Source organism: Chiloscyllium plagiosum, chromosome 7 (genome assembly GCF_004010195.1).
Source record: "Chiloscyllium plagiosum isolate BGI_BamShark_2017 chromosome 7, ASM401019v2, whole genome shotgun sequence".
In the NCBI taxonomy this organism is placed as follows: domain Eukaryota; kingdom Metazoa; phylum Chordata; class Chondrichthyes; order Orectolobiformes; family Hemiscylliidae; genus Chiloscyllium; species Chiloscyllium plagiosum.
In genome coordinates, this window is record NC_057716.1 from 37180690 (window position 1) to 37199717 (window position 19028).

Consider the following 19028-nt stretch of genomic DNA (forward strand, 5'->3'; position numbering starts at 1 on the left):
GCCTTCCTGACCTGTAGTCTTCTTCTTGACCTCTCCGCCTCCATCCTACTCCGACCTATCACCCTCACCTTGACCTCTTTCCACCTATCACATTTCCAACGCCCCTCCTCCAAGTCCCTCCTCCCCACCTTTTATCTTCTCCTGCTGAACACTCTCTGCTCATTCCTGAAGAAGGGCCTGTGCCCAAAACGTCGAATCTCCTGTTCCCTGGATGCTGCCTGACCTGCTGTGCTGTTCCAGCAATAAAGTTTCAACTTTGATCTCCAGCATCTGCAGACCTCACTTTCTCCTCCAAAAAGAGTCTCAGACACTGTCTACCAAACTGGACTAATTTTCAGAGCACAAGAGATTTTGCTGTATCTTTGATTGGCATCCATCTGTATCACAGGAAATAATTGCTACAAGATCAGACAACTGACAGACAGTGAATTGGACATCGGCCTATTGGACTCTCTAAGTCACATGAAATAATGCTATTGTCACTGATTTTTTTAAAAAAGAAATTCATAATTTCTAACTTCCTCTCTCCCCTTTCTCTTTCTTTCTACCTTGTATGATTTTTTGTGTGAATAAAGTAGCAAAGGCATTGTTCTGGTGCAGTTTTTTTATTAATAAATCCTACCTTTAATTTAATCTTAGATACTGAAACTCAAAAGAAACACACAGGGTTTAGGGAACAGTGCCTCTGCCTGTTTCAGTAAGGGGTTGGATAAAAAGGGAAAATCATGTATAACAATCTCTAGCTTAAGGAGGAAAACCAATAACTTAAATTTGCATCAATCTCCCTTTGTCCATGACATAAGCAAAATCAATACTCAACAGCTGCCCATAACTTGAATATTTTTCAACCTTTTGCAAATTGCAAATCACTTAGATGTCTCACTCCAACCAGTTCCTCAGCAAACAGATCAATAGATATGGCAGGCAAAAGGTTCTTCATTTGTGTAAAGGTTTCATGCTTGCATATTTCCAAACAGAAATGCGTAGGTGCCAAAATAGATCTTTCACCAAAAATTATATTTGGCTTTAGCAATAAGTATTTATATTAAAACAGCACCCTGACATAATACAAGTTCCCAAAGTACTTGACAGAAGAACTGATAAAATAATATTTGGCATTGAATCACATAAGATTTTAAATCAGAGGGACAAAAACTTGGTTAAAGAGGTAGGTTTTAAGCAGCTTTGTAAAGAAGGGAAGGAATTAGACAGGAGGAGAGATGTAGGAATAGGACTGTAGTGCTTGGATTGCAGGCCACTCAAGATGTAGTGGCAATAATGGTGCAATTAAAATCAGAGTGCACAAGAGGCCAGAATTAAAGTAATGTGGATATGTTTCAAAGTTGTAGGGGTGTAGGAAGTCACTAAGATGAGGGTCAAGCCATAGACAGACTGAAAATAAATATGAGAATTTAAAATCAAAGTGTTGCTTGACCAAGGTATCAATGTCGATCAGGGAGCACAAAAGTGATCAATGAACAGAACTTGGAGAAGCGCAACAGAGATTTGGATGATCTCAAGTTTACTGAAGGCTGAATATGAGATGGCAGTCAAGACTGCATTGACATAAAAGGTTTAACAACACTAAAACAGGATGAAATAACTTTTTTTATAATGCTGTGGGTTGCTTCATTTATCAAAAGCTGTTGATTGTTATATAATGATTTGGATTGCCTCACCTGCTGTGATATAATTTGTCACAGCAATCAGATATTAACTGAGTTTTCAATGCAGGTTGTTGGAAATGAATTCTCCTCAGTATGACAGAAGCTTTAAATAAAGTTATTTTTTCAGCTTTGTAGTTACAATCCATCAACAAGATAGGGAAAAGCTTTGCGGAGAGCTGAATATTTAGAAAAACTTTAAATTCAGACAGGGTGACAGAGATATGCAGTTCACTGACTGAATTACTATCATCTCCCATTCAAGAAGATCTATGGCATTTGAATTATGATCAGTACCTTCAAATCAATGATCACGCCATAATTAATCATTTAGCTACATTCTATTATACGCTAAAAATCACAGTCTGCAGAAGACAAAGTATGCAAAGGTACAAAATAGCAAATCTCCAGATGCAAAAATACTTATATGTAATATCCAACAGTCTTACCTGCAGTAACAAAACAGCACAGCCACAAATCCTGCAAGAATCACTGCAGTTCCTCCTAATATAGCCACCAGGAGTGATGTATGGTATGTAGTGATATCTTTTGCAAAACGACCAATTGTACCTAAATATAAAGCAGCAGGGTTTTAATATCAATCACATGTTTGCAATACACTGTAACTGGTTAAAAAAATTAATCAGGGTTCTTAGGTTGCAGCGGTAGTGTCCCTACCTCTGAGCCACGAGACTCAGGTTCAAGTCCCATCTGCTCAAGAGTTACGTAATAACATATCTGAACAGATGGATTTTAAATAAATTCAGTCAACCCCAAGTGACTATGTGAACTAATGAAGCCCTGCTGTACTCAGCACAGACTTTCTGTACTTCTTAACCTCATACCAAACGTAAACTAGTATGAACTTTATGGTTTCAGACTTTTAAGTAAGTAGATCATGTGATTGTCAAGTTTCTGCAAGTAAATTTAGATGCTAGCGAAGTTGATAGGCTTGATGTAACATAATATTGCATATTATAGTCACAGTCTACTGCAGAGGAGGAAGCTAATTGGGTCAGTGAACTAACTATCCGTTTAATCCCTTTCCCATTAGCATTTTACACTTGTTTTCGTTTTTAATCTTTATCCTCTACCTTTCTGCTTCCACTAGTTTCTAGTTAATGTCCTAATAAAGTTCTGTGTAAAAGGAACCTTCAGTTTCTCCACTTTTCTTGCACTTTCAATTGTTACCCTTTAGTCATTGACTTGCCAACCTGTGTTAACAGATATCCCAGTTTCTCTCAAAATCCTTAGCAATACATTACAGAAACTAAACATTTTCTTGTATTTCAAGCACATCTAATTTTAATTGCTCCACCGCTTATATACACACCTTTGACAGCATGGGTCCAAAACCTCCACATTGCTCTTTGCCTTTACATCACTCTGAATTTATATTAGCTGTCCTAACATAGTCTTATGTGCCTTGGTACAAAATAGTGTTGGATAACTGTGAAATACCATGAAATATATTCTTAAGTTTAACGATGCAATATAAATGAAATAATGGGGGCCACCTTAGTTATGCATCAATTAATTTCATGGAAACACACTAACAAATAATACACAATCATTATTTTCTGAAATTGCTCTCCTTCCTTCCTGCTGTACAACTGTACAGGTTTTTCTTGCTAATTCTATTTGTGTTGGCCATTCACTCTTTCTTTCTCTCTTTCACACACACACACACAGTACAATTCCCATATGCTTCTCACAACAGGAGATGTTCCCTTCCAATAATCTGCATTGCCTCCACTGATGAAAATTTTGTAGCAAGACTCTCAAAACCTATGACCAGGTAACCCATGCTGCATTGATAGTTCAGAATGGGTGCTAATGTTACATAACCAGTCAGATGATGTCTGTTGAATTCCACTGTGTACAGTAGGACATGCAAGGGCAGCAAAAAAAGGATAAATAAAATGTGCAAGACACACTCAGGATCACACATACGCAGCTGCCATTGCTGATTATATGCTGAGAATGACAGACCTAAAAGATGACTACTTGCCAGCTTTGACAGATTGGAAACTGGGTGTGGCACGTGGAGCTGGAATAGGGTCAGACTCAAAAATAAGGAGGGAAGCAAATTTATAATAATGTAGAGACAGACAATCTGCAGACTTATTAATATATTTTAAATTTGATTCAAGTCTTTTTAATTGATAGGAGAAAAATAATTAAAATGATCAAAAGACACTTTAAACAACCTGGCTGATAGTTTCAGTCACATGAACAGGAGTAAACTGGAACAACAGTTATTCAAAATGTAAATATTCCATTCCAATAAGATGACAGATGGCAGGGCAGACAAATATAGAATAGCAATAAAGTCTACTACTGCTATCTGCCAAAGTCGATACCTCAATCCAAATGAAAAGGAAACAGGCTGACTTTCTTTCATCACTTTCAAGGCAGGTGGTTGAAATGAACCTGAAAGTTTATTTCGTACATTTATCAAATCGAATTTGGTCTTCTGTTTTACTGACTTTTAAGAAGATTCTGTAAAATTATTGCTCGATAGTCTCATTTAAAATTTAAGTAGCTACCTCACTGATTAAAAATTTCATATAGAGGGCAGGATTTTCAAATGTTTGTTGGGTGAGGCCAGTTGCAGGTGGGCAGGCTTTGAAAACATAATTCCCAGGTGTCATCCAGTCTTCCAATTCCTCAGAAGGAAGCCCAATTTTCAAAGTCGGGGCAACATTGGAAAAGGGCTAGCAACTTGCTGACCTCCAGCTAACTACCTATTCAATTCATCAAAGATCTTGTGTAATGGTCTGGAAAGGACCAAATATAATCTTTTAAAACAGCAATGTGAAAAGTGAATTCTGTGGTGTGATTTTATGATGCTACTGCTAAACTGAAGTGATTTTTAAAAAGGGTTATTCTGATTAAGGTGCTCAAGTAGGGGCATAAAGTAGGCCCATTCTGCTCAGCAGTGGTAGGTACCTTGTGACTGACCATTTGGCTACTGTATGCACTGTGAGGCTGCTGGGCCATAGCTCGCTTTTCTTTTCAAATCTGTAAGCTTGTTCTTGAGTACCGTCTGCCCCAGAGCTTAAAGTTTCAGCTCTAGGTTCTGAATTCAAGCAATTCCTGGCACCACTGTGTTTGCTTCTGGCCTAAATAGGGTCTTTATATATTAAAATAGTGCAGTGTCAACAAAATAAACACAATGCAGACACAGGGCCTGTGAGTGATCTGTCCGTTAAATTGCCAACCTCAGATTAAAATCCAAGCAGAATTTGTTCTTATCCATTGGGAAAGTACAAAGTTAGGTTCATCTCTGATGTCTCAAGTAGTCGAATTGCTTAAGTATTCACTGTTGAAACATATACAAGAATAATGTCCACTATTTATGAACTTACAGAAACTAATCTGCTCTACAGTTCTGTCCAATCCCTACAAATTTACAAAATAAAATAATCTCATGCCACCACTGATGAATTGGGAAATTGGAAGAAATAAGTACAGTTGCTTGTTAGGGTAGAACTTGAGTATTTCTGAAAACTATTGCTTCCAAAGCTTTTGCCTTGCCCTCTTCAGTATTACTGTAAGAATAAATATTTTCGCATGTCACAACAATTTGAATGATCAGCAAGTGGATTCCAATTGACCAAAATGTTGCTGTGGAGAGAGTAATGTGAAACTGTAGCCATGCCAAGTCACTGCATGATTTTAAAAAAAGGCAACTTACTTTCTTCTGTGTAATAACGTGAATACAGAGAGTATTCAAACAGCTCTTGGATTGGCCCTGGAAGGGGGCCAGAGAAGGTTCACTAGAATGATCCCAGGAATGAAAGGCTTAACATATGAGGAATGTTTGAGGACTCTGGGACTATATTTGATGTAGTTTGGAAGAGGGGGATCTGATTGAAACTTACAGAATACTAAACGGCCTGGACAGAGTGTATGTTGGGAACCGAGGACACAGCTTAACAGTGAAGAGAAGACCCTTTAGAACGGAAATAAGGAGAAACTTATTTGGTCAGAGAGTGATGAATCTGTGGAATTTATTGGCACAGAAGGCTATGTGTGGAGGCCATGTCATTGAGTATATTTAAAACAGAGAATGATTAGTTCTTGATTGCCAAGAGGATCAAAGGTTCAGGACAGAACGTGGGAAAATGGGATTGAAAAACCCATCAGCCATGAGTGAATGGCAGAGCAGACTCGATTGGCCAAATGGCCTAATCTCTGTTCCTATGATCTTATGGCTGCAGAATCCAAGATCTCCATTGTTAGACACAATTCAAACACTGGTCAGCATATGCTGAACAATCCTGAGTATGATAATATTTACTTGAACAACTAAGTTAATCAGCCAAGCATTTGTGAGAAGCAACATGAATTCATGTACAGAGATCCATTTCCTACAAACAAACTAATCTTGTTCAAACCTTACAGCTTTATTAAATTACCCAGGAGCACAGGGAACAACTGAACAAACATCCTATCTGCGAAAACCATAGATGGGTTCTCCTCTATAGTCTATCACAAACCTACCTTTCTGGTCAATATACACATTTGGATTCCTAAAGCTCCAAGCTCTTTCTTCACCATACCAAAATAGGATGTGACAAAGCTATCCTGGGGATAATAGCTATCCTGGTCAAATAAGTGCTCATTGTCAACATACAAAATCATGAATGGTCTAAAGTTGCAACTCTTGGTCTTAAAAATTTCCTAATCTACTGCAATTTTCCCAGGAGAGTAAGGCACCTTAAATATTTGAGCGAAAGATAGAGCTAGAGGTTTCAAACCACTACTATGCAGTAACAACACAGATGCTATTTTCCACCAACAGGATATTGCCATTCAGCCAAAAAGACATCCTGCCAACCACATAAGTTAGCAATCTGGCATATGAGTTTCGATTTCAGTGTGATGTCAGTTATCTAGACCATATTTTCACTTGCCAAAATAACTGGTGGATCATACAAAAGGCATGACCTGTTGGCTGTTCACAACAGGCAGACTACTGACCATACTCATCCAACCTATGCTTGAAAAACTCAGAACAGAGCCCAACATTAGAAGCGACTCTGTGAATATACAGTACTTATTAAACAATCCCCAAGTGTGTCCAGAAATACACTAACAACTAATTTAAGATTATTAGTCAAGCTTGCAAAATGACTCACTTAGTGCTTGTTACAAACTATTTATATTCATAAACATGACCCAGTTCTTTGCAAACAGAAACAACATGTCCAGTTATTGTGCTTTTTTGAATTAAACAGAAGCAAGGGAGTCAAGTGCTTCTTGGCAGACTGCCCTGTCAGTGACTCAAACAATTGAAATCAACTGGTCTTTTTTGAAATTAAAACACAGTTTGGGCCACTCCAAACCTTCTCCAGGCAATATCATGGCCAACTAGTCAGCAGTTTTTCTTCTCCAATAATATAAATTTCTGAGCTTAAAATTTGGCCTCTTGGATTTGTCCTGATGAATGCAACACAAAAAAGATTCAGCAACAAGTTTCCAGCAATATAAAGTGCATATGTAATGTACATGTTTACCTGTGGTTAAAGGTAAGGGTGCAGCTATCCAGTGGCCTAAATGAGGGGCCATGTATGTCCAGACAAGTCGATCACCTTCCTTTCTAACTGTTCCAAGTCCTCTGTTTACCCAGGCACCTTGGATGAAAGAAGAATATCTGTGAGCCAGGCATTCAACTCAAGATCATTAGACTTTAACTATAACAAAAGAAACATCACTGATGAAAGTAGATGAGAAGAATTTAGATGCCCCAATTAACCGAAGTTCTCTCAATCAGACAACTGTCCTTTAGATAGGAAAACTGTACATAATGCTCCATTACTTGAGGAAGTCTAATGGGGAAAACCAACAACTTCATGAATCAGTTATTGAAACATTTGCCATTAGGAAATGACTGGAATCTATATTTGAAGGCCTTGAAAATGTTCAGCTGATCAAAGAAATAACGCATGGATTGGTAAAGGGGGGGGTCACGTCATGAATCTGTTTGAATTTTTGAAGAGCTGTCGAAAGTAGTGAACAGAGATATGCCAGTGATATGATTTATCTAGACTTCCAGAAGACATTTAATGAAAACAATTAATGACGCTGTCAGCTAAACTTAGGCTAATAGAACTGAAGACAAATTGAAGACATCTGGAGTGCTGTGTACACTACGAGTCTCATTATGCAAGGAAGGACACGAATGCACTGGACGTCGTTCAAAGAAGGTTTACAAGACTCATGCATGGAAAGGGCAGAGTACTTTGAGGAAAGGGTTGACAGACTATGCTTGTATCCACTGGAGTTTAGAAGTCACAGACAATGACAGAAATATTAAAGATCCTGAAGGGGCTTGACACGACGGATGTGAAGTGGATGCTACTTTTTGTGGGAGAATCCAGATCTAGTGGTCACTATTTAAAAATAAGGATTCATCCATTTAAAGCAGAGATGAACAGTTTTTCTTTCTATCTGAGAAGGTCAACTGTGTTAGGAACTCTCTTCCTCAAAAAGAGGGGGAAGCAGAGACTTTAAATATTTTAAATCAGAGGCAGATTCTTGGAATGCTAAAAGGTATCAGGGATAAATGGAAATCATAGAATTCCTACAGTGTGGAAACAGGCCATTTCGCACAACAAGTTCACACCAACCCTCCGAAGAGTAACCCACCCAGACCCATTCCCCTATCCTATTACTCTACATTTACCCCTAACTAATGTACCAAACCTACACATCCCTGAACACAATGTGCAATTTAGCATGGCCAATTAACCTATCCCGCACATCTTCGGATTTTGGGAGGAAACCGGAGCTCCCATGCAGACATGGAGAGAATGTGAATCGAGATTACAACCAGATCTGCCATGATCTTATTAAATGGTGCAGCAAGCTTGAGGGGCTAAATGAGCTCTTCCTGCTACTAAGCTGGATGTTTGCAAATGTATGAGTGCATTAATCTGGTTAGGGAATTGGCAGATTAGAGATGTGGATAATGGGCAACCATCCAAATTGACAGGGCATAACTACGCTATTCCACAGGATCTAAGGTGCATCTTTATTCATGAACAACTGCTATGAACAGGGTAGATATGATATTATATTATCGATTTTAAAACACAATCTCTCTTTAAATGAAATGAAGCAGCCTTAAAACTTGGCTGCCAGAATTCACCTAGCCTTTTACAAGAGCAATGACATTGAGCTCTTAGAACACTCCAAGTCAATTACAAACATACCTATCCAGATAAATGAAGAACTTTGAAAGTTGATGTACACTTCTAAGGGTAAACTGAATATCATAGATGATGGTTTCCCTGGAGGTGTTAACAACTTATCCTAGTTTACCACAACTTGACAATGAAAACCAAACTGATGGTTGGGAACTTAGAAGTCAACTACTTCAACTAATTTAGAGTGGTGCTGGAAAAGCACAGCAGGTCAGGCAGCATCTGAGGAGTAGAAAATCGACGTTTCAGGCAAAAGCCCTTATTCAGGACCTGATGAAGGGCTTTTGCCCGAAACATCGATTTTCCTACAGCTCGGATGCTGCCTGACCTGCTGTGCTTTTTCAGCACCAGTCTAATCTAGACTCTGATTTCCAGCATCTGCAATCCTCATTTTTGCCTACTTCGACTAACTGACAATGGATGGGATAATGCTCCAGGAAGCAAGGGATGACAGTGACATAGGAGGAGTCCAGAACCTAGGCTTTAATCCTGCCATAGCAGATGGTGAAATGTGAATTCAATGAAAACCTAATGGCGACCATTTAACCACTATTCTAAAAAAAAATGATTCATCAATGTCCATTCGGGATGGAAATCTGTCATCTTTACCTGAAATGGTCTACATATAATTCCAGACCAACAACAATGCTGTTGACTCTTAACTGCTCTCTGAAATGGCCCTAGCAATCCACTCAGATCAGAGGGCAATTCAGGTTGAATGAATGAATTCAGCATCAAAAAAGAGTTTGCAACAGGGAAAGGAAAATAAAGTAAAGAAGTCAAGGACTGTTGTGCTTAAGCATGTTGCCAACCCAAAGTGCCAAAGAAGCAAAATCAATAGAGCCTCTACTCTCTTGCAGAATTTGTTCTGCTAAGCCATTCAGTATAAGCAACCTCCAAATAATCAACTACAGAAACAATTGCAAATGCTGAATTCTAACTTCAACCCCCTTCAGCGCAGACAAAAAAAATCTTCAAGCAAATAACAGACCTATAACAACAACTGATCTTAATTTCATCTTTGTAAGTATCTTTTCATCATATCTACTTTTAATCTGAATGTTTGTTTTTTATCTAATAATTTTATCATTATTTACTTTGTATCTTTTAGGGATAGTTGTATAATAACCATTGATCTTGTTTAAAACTAAAACTTTGCTGCTGGTTATTGTAAATTGGAATTCCTAAAAAAACTAAAGAAGAATAAAAGCTATCGCAGTTCATAGTTCATGGATCATGCTGCACAGAAGCTTGATGTACTCATTATGCAACAGAGATGATAGTTAATTGTCTAAGTTTGCTGATGACACACAAGTAAGCCATATAGGAAGCAACATAGACAGAAATTTAACATTTCAAAGAGATATCAACAGATTAACTGAATGAGAAAGCTGTAACAAATGGATTTTAATGTAAAGTCATCCATGTTGACCTAAGTAGCAGAGTACAGTATACTGTCTAAATGTTGAAAGCTAGAATCAGTGGAGGTCAAAGAGACTGGGGACCCAAACAGACATATCATCAAAATGTCATGAGCTGGTTCAAAGATTAATCAAAAATGTTAATGGAGTACAGGGCTTTAAGTCTGTAAGACTATAATACTGTTATGAAGTTGAAGGTGTGTACTGTACCTTTGAGAGAGAGTGAATGCTGTTCTGCACTGAGAGCTTACAAGAGCAGTCTCAGAGTGTACTGGAGCACCCAGAGGATACACGTGGAGAATGTGCAAACTCTACAAAGACAGTCACCCGAGGCGGGTATCAAACCTGGGTCCCTGGCACTGTGAGGCAGCAATGCTAATCACTGAGCCTCCATGCCGCCGTGTACTGTTCCTTTAAGAGAGTGAATGCTGTTTTGCACTGAGAACTTACAAGAGCAGTCTCAGAGTGTACTGGAAAATTGAAAATATGTAACATTTGGCTGTGAAATAGATACCTGGATTGGTTGACAATAATTCAAATTTAACCAATCAGTTTAAATTATGATCCAGAATACTAAAATCCAATCGCATTTGAACTTATTGTTTTGCCAACATCGAACCAATGAGACAATCCACTGTAGGGGATATAAAAAAGGCAGGCATTTTGAAAATTACATAGAGTAACTGCTATTGAGAGAGATCCAAGACACTGAAACATCAGGGGTACTTGTTCATATGAAATATCTTCACAGTAAAAGAAAGATGACGACCCAGGGAGTGCTTCAGCTAGAAGAAGAAAGACACCAAAGATGACAGCTGCTGTATAGTTTTGAAATTAAGTTGATGTAATAATAATAAGTGTTAGAGGCAGATAATAAGCAATTAAGAGAAAGGGGGGCTTAGAGTTGTGAATAACTGCTGTTTAATGTTCACTTTTGGAGTTAAAGAATAAATTGATTTAATTTTCTTTAAATAGTGGAATGTGGGAGTTCCCTGTCACTCATATTTTAACAGATTACAAGGAGAGGCGAGCTTTTCTGGATGTTTGCTTTAATTAACAGAAGGGCTCACCACTGTGTTGTAACAGTTTGGGGCTCGGGTTTGGACAGGTTTACAAACAGCCAGTCTGAGATGTGGATAGATTTGAACAGATTTTGGAAATGAAAGATCCCAGCAGATTTAAACACTTGCTGATTAGTGTCCTCGATCTTTTAAGTAAAAGGTAGGAGAGACAATTTGTTTAATTTCAGTTACTTGTGGTTGATTAAATTAAAAGTGATGGAAATGGCTCTTAAGATTGCTAAATAGGTTTTGGAGTTTGAAGATGCTTCCCAAATTTGCCAAGAAAGTTTAGAAAGACAGAGGAAAATCATACTTTTAGAATTAGCAAATAGGTTAGAATTGGGTTTAACCAGTGACAAAAGGAAAGCTGAAATTGTAATGGAGTTGGTCAAGCACTTAGGTGTATCAGAGATATAGACAAGTGCAGTAGAGTTAGAAAAAACGTTATTTGCAATTGAGGCAAATGGAGTTAGAAAATAAAGAAAGGGAAAGAAAAGCCATGACAGAAGAAAGCGAGCGAGCGAGAGGAAAAAGAGACAGAAGGTTTTTAGCTGAACAAAGATAGAAGAAAGAGAAAAAGAGAGGTAGAAGAAAGAAAAAGGGAGAGAGAATTTGAACTTCAGAAGTTGCAAATTCGTCAGGAAAGTCAAGTTAACAGGATAGAGATGAAGAAAGAAGGTAGTGATGTATACAAATATGTTAAAACACTGCCACATTTTGATGAGAAAGATGTCAAAGCCTTATTTCATTTGAAAAATTGGCTAGGCAGATGGAGTGGTCAGAGAACTTGTGGGTAATACTAGTTCAGACTAAGCTGGCAGACAGAGTTCATGAGGTATATGCAGTGCTGTCAGATGAGGAGGTCAGGAGATTATGCAAATGTCAAAAAGTCGATTTTGAGTGCTTATGAATTGGTACCAGAAGTGTATAGACTGCGGTTCAGAAACATAAAGAAGGAACCAAGTTAGACTTATGTTGAGTTCGAAAGAATTAAACATCGTAATTTTGATAGACAATAGACAATAGGTGCAGGAGTAGGCCATTCTGCCCTTTGAGCCAGCACCACCATGCATTATGATCATGGCTGATCATCCTGAATCAGTATCCTGTACCTGCCTTATCCCCATAACCCTTGATTCCACTATCCTTAAGAGCTCTATCCAACTCTTTCTTGAAAGTATCCAGAGACATGGCCTCCACAGCTTTCTGGGGCAGAGCATTCCATATATCCACCACTCTCTGGGTGAAGAAGTTTCTCCTCAACTCTGTTCTAAGTGGCCTACCCTTATTTTTAAACCGCGTCCTCTGGTTCGGGACTCCATCAGCGGAAACATGCTTCCTGCCTCCAGACTGTCCAATCCTTTAATAATCTTATACGTCTCAATCAGATCCCCTCTCAACCTTCTAAACTCAAGCGTATACAAGCACAGTCGCTCCAATCTTTCAGCTTAAGACAGTCCCGCCATTCCAGGAATTGACCTTGTGAATCTATGCTGCACTCCCTCAATAGCCAGAATGTCTTTCCTCAAATTTGGAGACCAAAACTGTGCACAATATTCCAGGTGCGGTCTCACCAGGGCCCTGTACAGCTGCAGAAGGACCTCTTTGCTTCTATACTCAATTCCTCTTGTTATGAAGGCCAGCATGCTATTAGCTTTCTTCACTGCCTGCTGTACCTGTATGCTTGCTTTCATTGACTGATGTACAAGAACACCTAAACCTCGTTGTACTGCCCCTTTACCTAACTTGACTCCATTTAGGTAGTAATCTTCCTTCCTGTTCTTGCCACCAAAGTAGATAACCACACATTTATCCACATTAAACTGCATCTGTCATGCATCCGTCCACTCACCTAGCCTGTCCAGGTCACTGTATATTCTCCCAACATCCTCCTCACATTTCACCCTGCCACCCAGCTTTGTGTCATCAGCAAATTTGCTAATACTACTTTTAATACCTTCATCTATATCATCAATGTACATTGTAAAAAGCTGCTTTCATCTATATCATCAATGTACATTGTAAAAAGCTGCTGTCCCAGTACTGATCCCTGCCGCACAGCACTGGTCACCGCCTGCCATTCCGAAAGGGAGCCATTTATCACTACACTTTGTTCCCTATCAGCCAACCAATTTTCAATCCATGTCAGTATTTTGCCCCTAATACCATGTGCCCTAATTTTGCTCATTAACCTCCTATGTGGGACTTTATCAAAGGCTTTCTGAAAATCCAGGTATACTACATCCACTGGATCTCCCTTGTCCATCTTCAGAGTTACATCCTCAAAAAATTCCAGAAGATTAGTCAAGCATGATTTCCCCTTCATAAATCCATGCTGACTCTGACCTATCCTGCTACTGCTGTCCAGATGTGTCGTAATTTTGTCCTTTATAATTGACTCCAGCATTCTTCCCACCACTGAGATCAGACTAGCTGGTCTATAATTCTCTGTTTTCTCTCTCCTTCCTTTCTTAAAAAGTGGGACAACATTAGCTACCCTCCAATCCGCAGGAACTGATCCGGAATCTATAGAACATTGGAAAATGATTACCAATGCACCCATGATTTCTCGAGCCACCTCCTTCAGTACCCTGGGATGCAGACCATCAGGTCCCGGGGACTTATCAGCCTTCAGACCTAAAAGTCTCTCCAACACCATTTCCTGCCTAATATAAATTCCCTTCAATTCAGGTCCTTCAGCCACGGTTACATCTGGGAGATTGCTCTTGTCTTCCCCAGTGAAGACAGATCTAAAGTACCAATTCAACTCATTTGCCATTTCTTTGTTCCCCATAATAAATTCACCCGTTTCGGTCTTCAAGGGCCCAATTTTAGTCTTAATCTTTTTTTTCTTTTCACATACCTAAAAAAGCCTTTACTATCCTCCTTTATATTTTTGGCCAGTTTACCTTTGTACCTTATTTTTTCTTTGCATATTTCCTTTTTAATTATCCTCTGTTGTTCTTTAAAAGCTTCCCAGTCCTCCGATTTCCCACTCATCTTTGCTATGTTATACTTTTTCCCTTTTGTCTTTATATGGTCCTTAACTTCCATCATCAGCCACGGCCACCCCTGCCTCCCCTTAGGATCTTTCTTCCTTTTTGGAACGGACTGATCCTGCAACTTCTGAATTATGTCCAGAAATACCTGCCATTGTTGTTCCACTGCCATCCCTGCTTGGGTATTGCACCATTGAACTTTGGCCAGCTCCTCCCTCATAGCTCCATAGTTCCCCTTATTCAACTGAAATATTGTCACTTCCGATTCTACCCTCTCCCTTTCAAACTGCAGATTACAGCTTATTGTATTGTGGTCACTACCTCCTAATGGCTCCTTTACTTCGAGGTCCCTGATCAAATCCGGATAGATGGCTGCAGGTCTTAAAAATATATAAGACCTATGAGGCTCTAAGAGAGATTATTTTGCTGGAGGAATTTAAAAACTCATTTCCAGACATGATAGAAATTCATGTGGATCAACAGAAAGTTCAAGAAGTGAGAAGAGCAGCAGAGATGGCAGATTTATATGCATTAGTGCATAAGGCAAAATTTAGCCTCTGGCAAGAATTTCATCCTGTGAGGGATAGAAATTGGAGATACAAAATAAAGAGTAGAGCACAATGGTAACAGTTTACCAAGGTAAAAGAAAAGCCCAAGAGGGTGAAAAGGAGGCGAAAGGCCTCACGTGTTTCCACTGTGGTAAGGTGGGACATGTAAAGCCATAGTGCTGGTCATTGAAGAAAGACACCGTGGGAAACAATATGGTAAAAGAGGCTAAGCCAGTGGCATTATTGAAAGCAGTAAAGCAAATCCCAAGAAAAATCGAGGAGCTGCAGGAAAGTACACAGCCTTAGCAGGGGCTGAGTATTGAGTTAATGCCCAATCTCTATAAAGACTTCGCCTTTGTGGGTAAAGTTTGTTCTGGAAGAGCAGGGCAGGAGGGAAAGAAGCGATAATTTTGAGAGATATAGGATCTAATCAGTTTCTAATAGTAAGAGATAAACATATTTGCACTCCTTCTGATATGTTTTGCCAGAGAGTGGTAATTTGTGGAATAGATGGACAGAAATTTAGCGTTCCCCTACATGAGATCAGGTTGGAATGCCAACTCAAGACTGGGGAAGTAACAGTAGGAGTGATTATCTGATAGAGTGTCAATTCCAAGAATAGTTTTTTCTTGGGAACAATTTAGCAGGATCCAAGGTGGGAGTGACACCCCTTGTTGTGGAGAGGCCAAAGAAGAACAGGGAACTGAGGAATTGAAAGAAAAATACCCTGGCATTTTTCTAAACTGTGTAGCAACAAGATCTCACTATCATAAGTCACAGCACGAAGCAAAAACTCAAGAGAAAGATGAAGGAGTTGAGGTTCAGTTAGCGGACAGTCTGTTTGATGTACTGATGCAAGAAAAACCTGAACAGGCGGCGAATCAGGCAGAAGTGTTTAGTACTGAAAGGCTGATGGACTTACAACAGAAAGACAAGACAATAAAAGATATATATATATATATATATATATATATACTTATATGTAGATGCATACTCAGAAAAGGAATCAGAATGTATTCCTGACGGTTATTATCTTAAAGGTAGAATCCAAAGACGAAAATGGAGACCATAGCAGGTGAGTGCAGAGGAGAAATGGCCAGAAGTGCACCAGATTGTGTTGTCAGGACACAGACAGAAAATGTTTGCGTACCGAATTGAACTGAATTTATTGTCACGTGTATCGAGGCACAGTGAAAAGCTTTGTCTTGGGAGCCATACAGGCAGATCACAGAGTTAAGTAGCATAGATAAGTAAATAGGTAACTGCAGCAAAAACAAAAACACAGGTGCAAGTGAATGTTAAGAGTTTGAGAGTCCATTCAGTATTCTAACAACAGTAGTGTTTGACAATAATTCGAATTTAACCCATCAGTTTAAATTAAGCTCCAGGATACTAAAACCCAATCTAGTTTGAATTTACTGTTTTGTCAACATCCAATGAGACTATCCAATGTTAGGGATATAAAAAAGGCAGGCATTTTGAAAATCAGACAGAGTAACTGCCATCAAGAGAGACCCAAGACATTGAAACACTCTATCAAATGTATCTTTCATATGAAAAATATTCACAGTAAAAAGAAAGAAGACAACCCAGGGAGATCTTCAGCCAGAAGAAGAGATATAAAGACGACAGCCGCTGTATTGTTTTGAAATTAAGTGATGCAATTTTACTAAGTGTTCAGTGCCTCAATACACATGACAATAAATTCAATTTTATTGGAACAGTATATTGTTAAAGAGTTGGAAGCATGTAATAAGCAGTTAAGAGAAACTGCTTAGAGTTATGAATACTTGTTGTTTAATGTTCACTTTTAGACTTAAAGAATAAATTGATTTTATTTTCTTTAAATAATGGAATTTGGGAGTTCTCTGCCATTCATATTTTAATAGATTACGAGGTGAGGTGAGCTTTTCTGGGTGTTTTGTTTAATTAACAGAAGGGTTCACCTCTGTATCATAACAATACAACAATTTAAAAAGTCATGTTTCAAAGATGCAAACCCAGTTTACACTATGTACAGTATGGAGTACTGTGAGCAGTTCTGGGCATTATGCCTGGAGGAGGATACAATGGCCTTGAAGGAAGTTCAAAGTAGATTTATTAGAATGAAACCTGGATCGCAAGGGCTAAATTACATGGAGACCAAGGTGACTTTCCCTGAAATTTAGACGGTTAACAGGTGATTGGAATGCAATAGTAATGTCCCTACCCCTGGACCTGGAGATCCAGTTTCAAGTCCCATTTGCTTCAGACGTGTAATAATCGCTCTGAACAGGTTGATTAGAAAAACAAGTAAAATAATAAAAATAAATAAGAGGTATTAGAGAACGTCAATCAGATACAGTATATTTACTATTTGGAAAGTCCATGATGAGAAAGTTAAGGTCAAAATTATGCAGACAGATCTTCAGGCGTAAAATTAGGAAACATATCTTTATATAAAAGGTGGTGGAAGTTTGGAACTTTCTTCCACAAATGACAAAATTGTTAATTTTAAAACTCAAAATGATTGATTATTGATAACCAAAGATATTAACAGATATGGAGTAAAGGGGCGCAATGAGTTAGGGCATACATCAGCCATGATCTCAGTGAATGGTGGATCTGGCTCAAGGGGCTAAATAGTCAATTCTACTTCTATTTAAAGTCCGTTTTTTTATGATCAGTTACTGGTACTAAAATGTGCTTTTTATGTTGAAATAACTGTATTTTCCACTTATACCCTAGAGCCGAAAATGTTTGTAAAACCGCAGCTGAGTGGGTGAATAGATGACTTGCTTCAGGCTGCTAAGAAAAAGAGTGGTAAAAATAGATGGGGATGACTCTCCAGTGCAAAAGGATTCTGAAATACCACTGCAACAAGTGGAAACCATCAACTGCTATGTTTTGATGCAGTGAAATATAGAAGAATCATTAGACATCAGATATTTTTCAGAAACAATTCAAATTAATGCCAGTTACCTACTATCCTTGGAATTACAGTTCTGGGTTTTAATTTAGAATTGGGAACCTTATCAGTTTGTACTTTAAATATACATTAAATAAATAGTAAACTTGTCTACAGGGGCGGCACAGTGGCTCAGTGGTTAGCATTACAGCCTCACAGTGTCAGGGACCCCGGTTCAATTCCACTCTCAAGTGACCAAGTGTGGAGTTTGCACATTCTCCCCATGTCTGCGTGGGCTTCCACTGACCATGCTAAATTGTCCATAGTATCCAGGGATGTGTAGGTTATGTGGATTAGCTGTAGGAAATGCAGGGTTACAGAGATGAGGAAGGGAATGGATCTGGGTCAGATGCTTTTTGGAGGGTCAGTGTGGACTCCGGGCCAAATGGTCTTCTTCCACAATATAGGGATTCTATGAAAATGCCAAATAAAAGTTAAGTCAGCTTTAATTTCATGGCATTTACTAAATTTAACATAATAATCTACCAGTGGAATCTAATGCAGATGACAAGAATGATGACTCACTGGACAGTGAGTGACAGTCCCATATCTGTTCTTTTCAGGAAGATCCAATGCATTAAGTGGCAACAGTATTTAACTGAGTAGCAAAAGGTCTTGTTCAGGACCAGGGACTACAGGCAGAAGTCCTACCCACCATGAGCCACTGGCCAATATGTGAAGGCAATGGTTGCTGCCAATAATGGACAGGGTCAGGGTCAGGATCATATGTGACCCAGGCTACAACTAAGTTATGTTGGGATTAGGAATATTATCTTGGAGAAAAGCAGTGTTGGCTTTCAATGAGCCTTTCTCCTCTCCAATGTCAGGTCCCTTGATCGGACACTGAGTGCCTCTGAACAAGGAACTGCCTGAAGGTCCACAAGGAACTGTGACAGAATTGCTTTTGGAATTTTCCACATGATGAATCTTTTCGCTGCCAGAGGTTTCAACTGATGACAGAAACAGGACATCATAGGACAAAGGTGAAATGAGGGTGGGTTCTCAACACACCACTCTCCCATCACCAAGCTCACCACAGGTGAGGTCATTAAATTCCTCCCTAAATGTTAGTTCTTCAGCTTATTTCAACCATTCCTCAAAACTTAAAGAGTGGAACAATTTTAATTTTTTCACAGTTCCTATGCAATTCACCATCTGGCACTTAAATTACAAG

At 38.9% G+C, this 19028-nt stretch overlaps 1 protein-coding gene across 1 annotated transcript in view; it reads right to left on the reverse strand.

The window, feature by feature from the left end:
- LOC122551480 (protein FAM171B) overlaps window positions 1–19028 on the reverse strand; it is a 79716-nt gene that overhangs the window by 9455 nt on the left and 51233 nt on the right. The window contains exons 6-7 of the mRNA XM_043693447.1: window positions 7190–7306; window positions 2114–2234 (exon numbers count right to left, since the gene is read on the reverse strand). Of these exons, the coding sequence (XP_043549382.1) occupies window positions 2114–2234; window positions 7190–7306 (238 nt within the window). The remainder of the gene's footprint in view (window positions 1–2113; window positions 2235–7189; window positions 7307–19028) is intronic.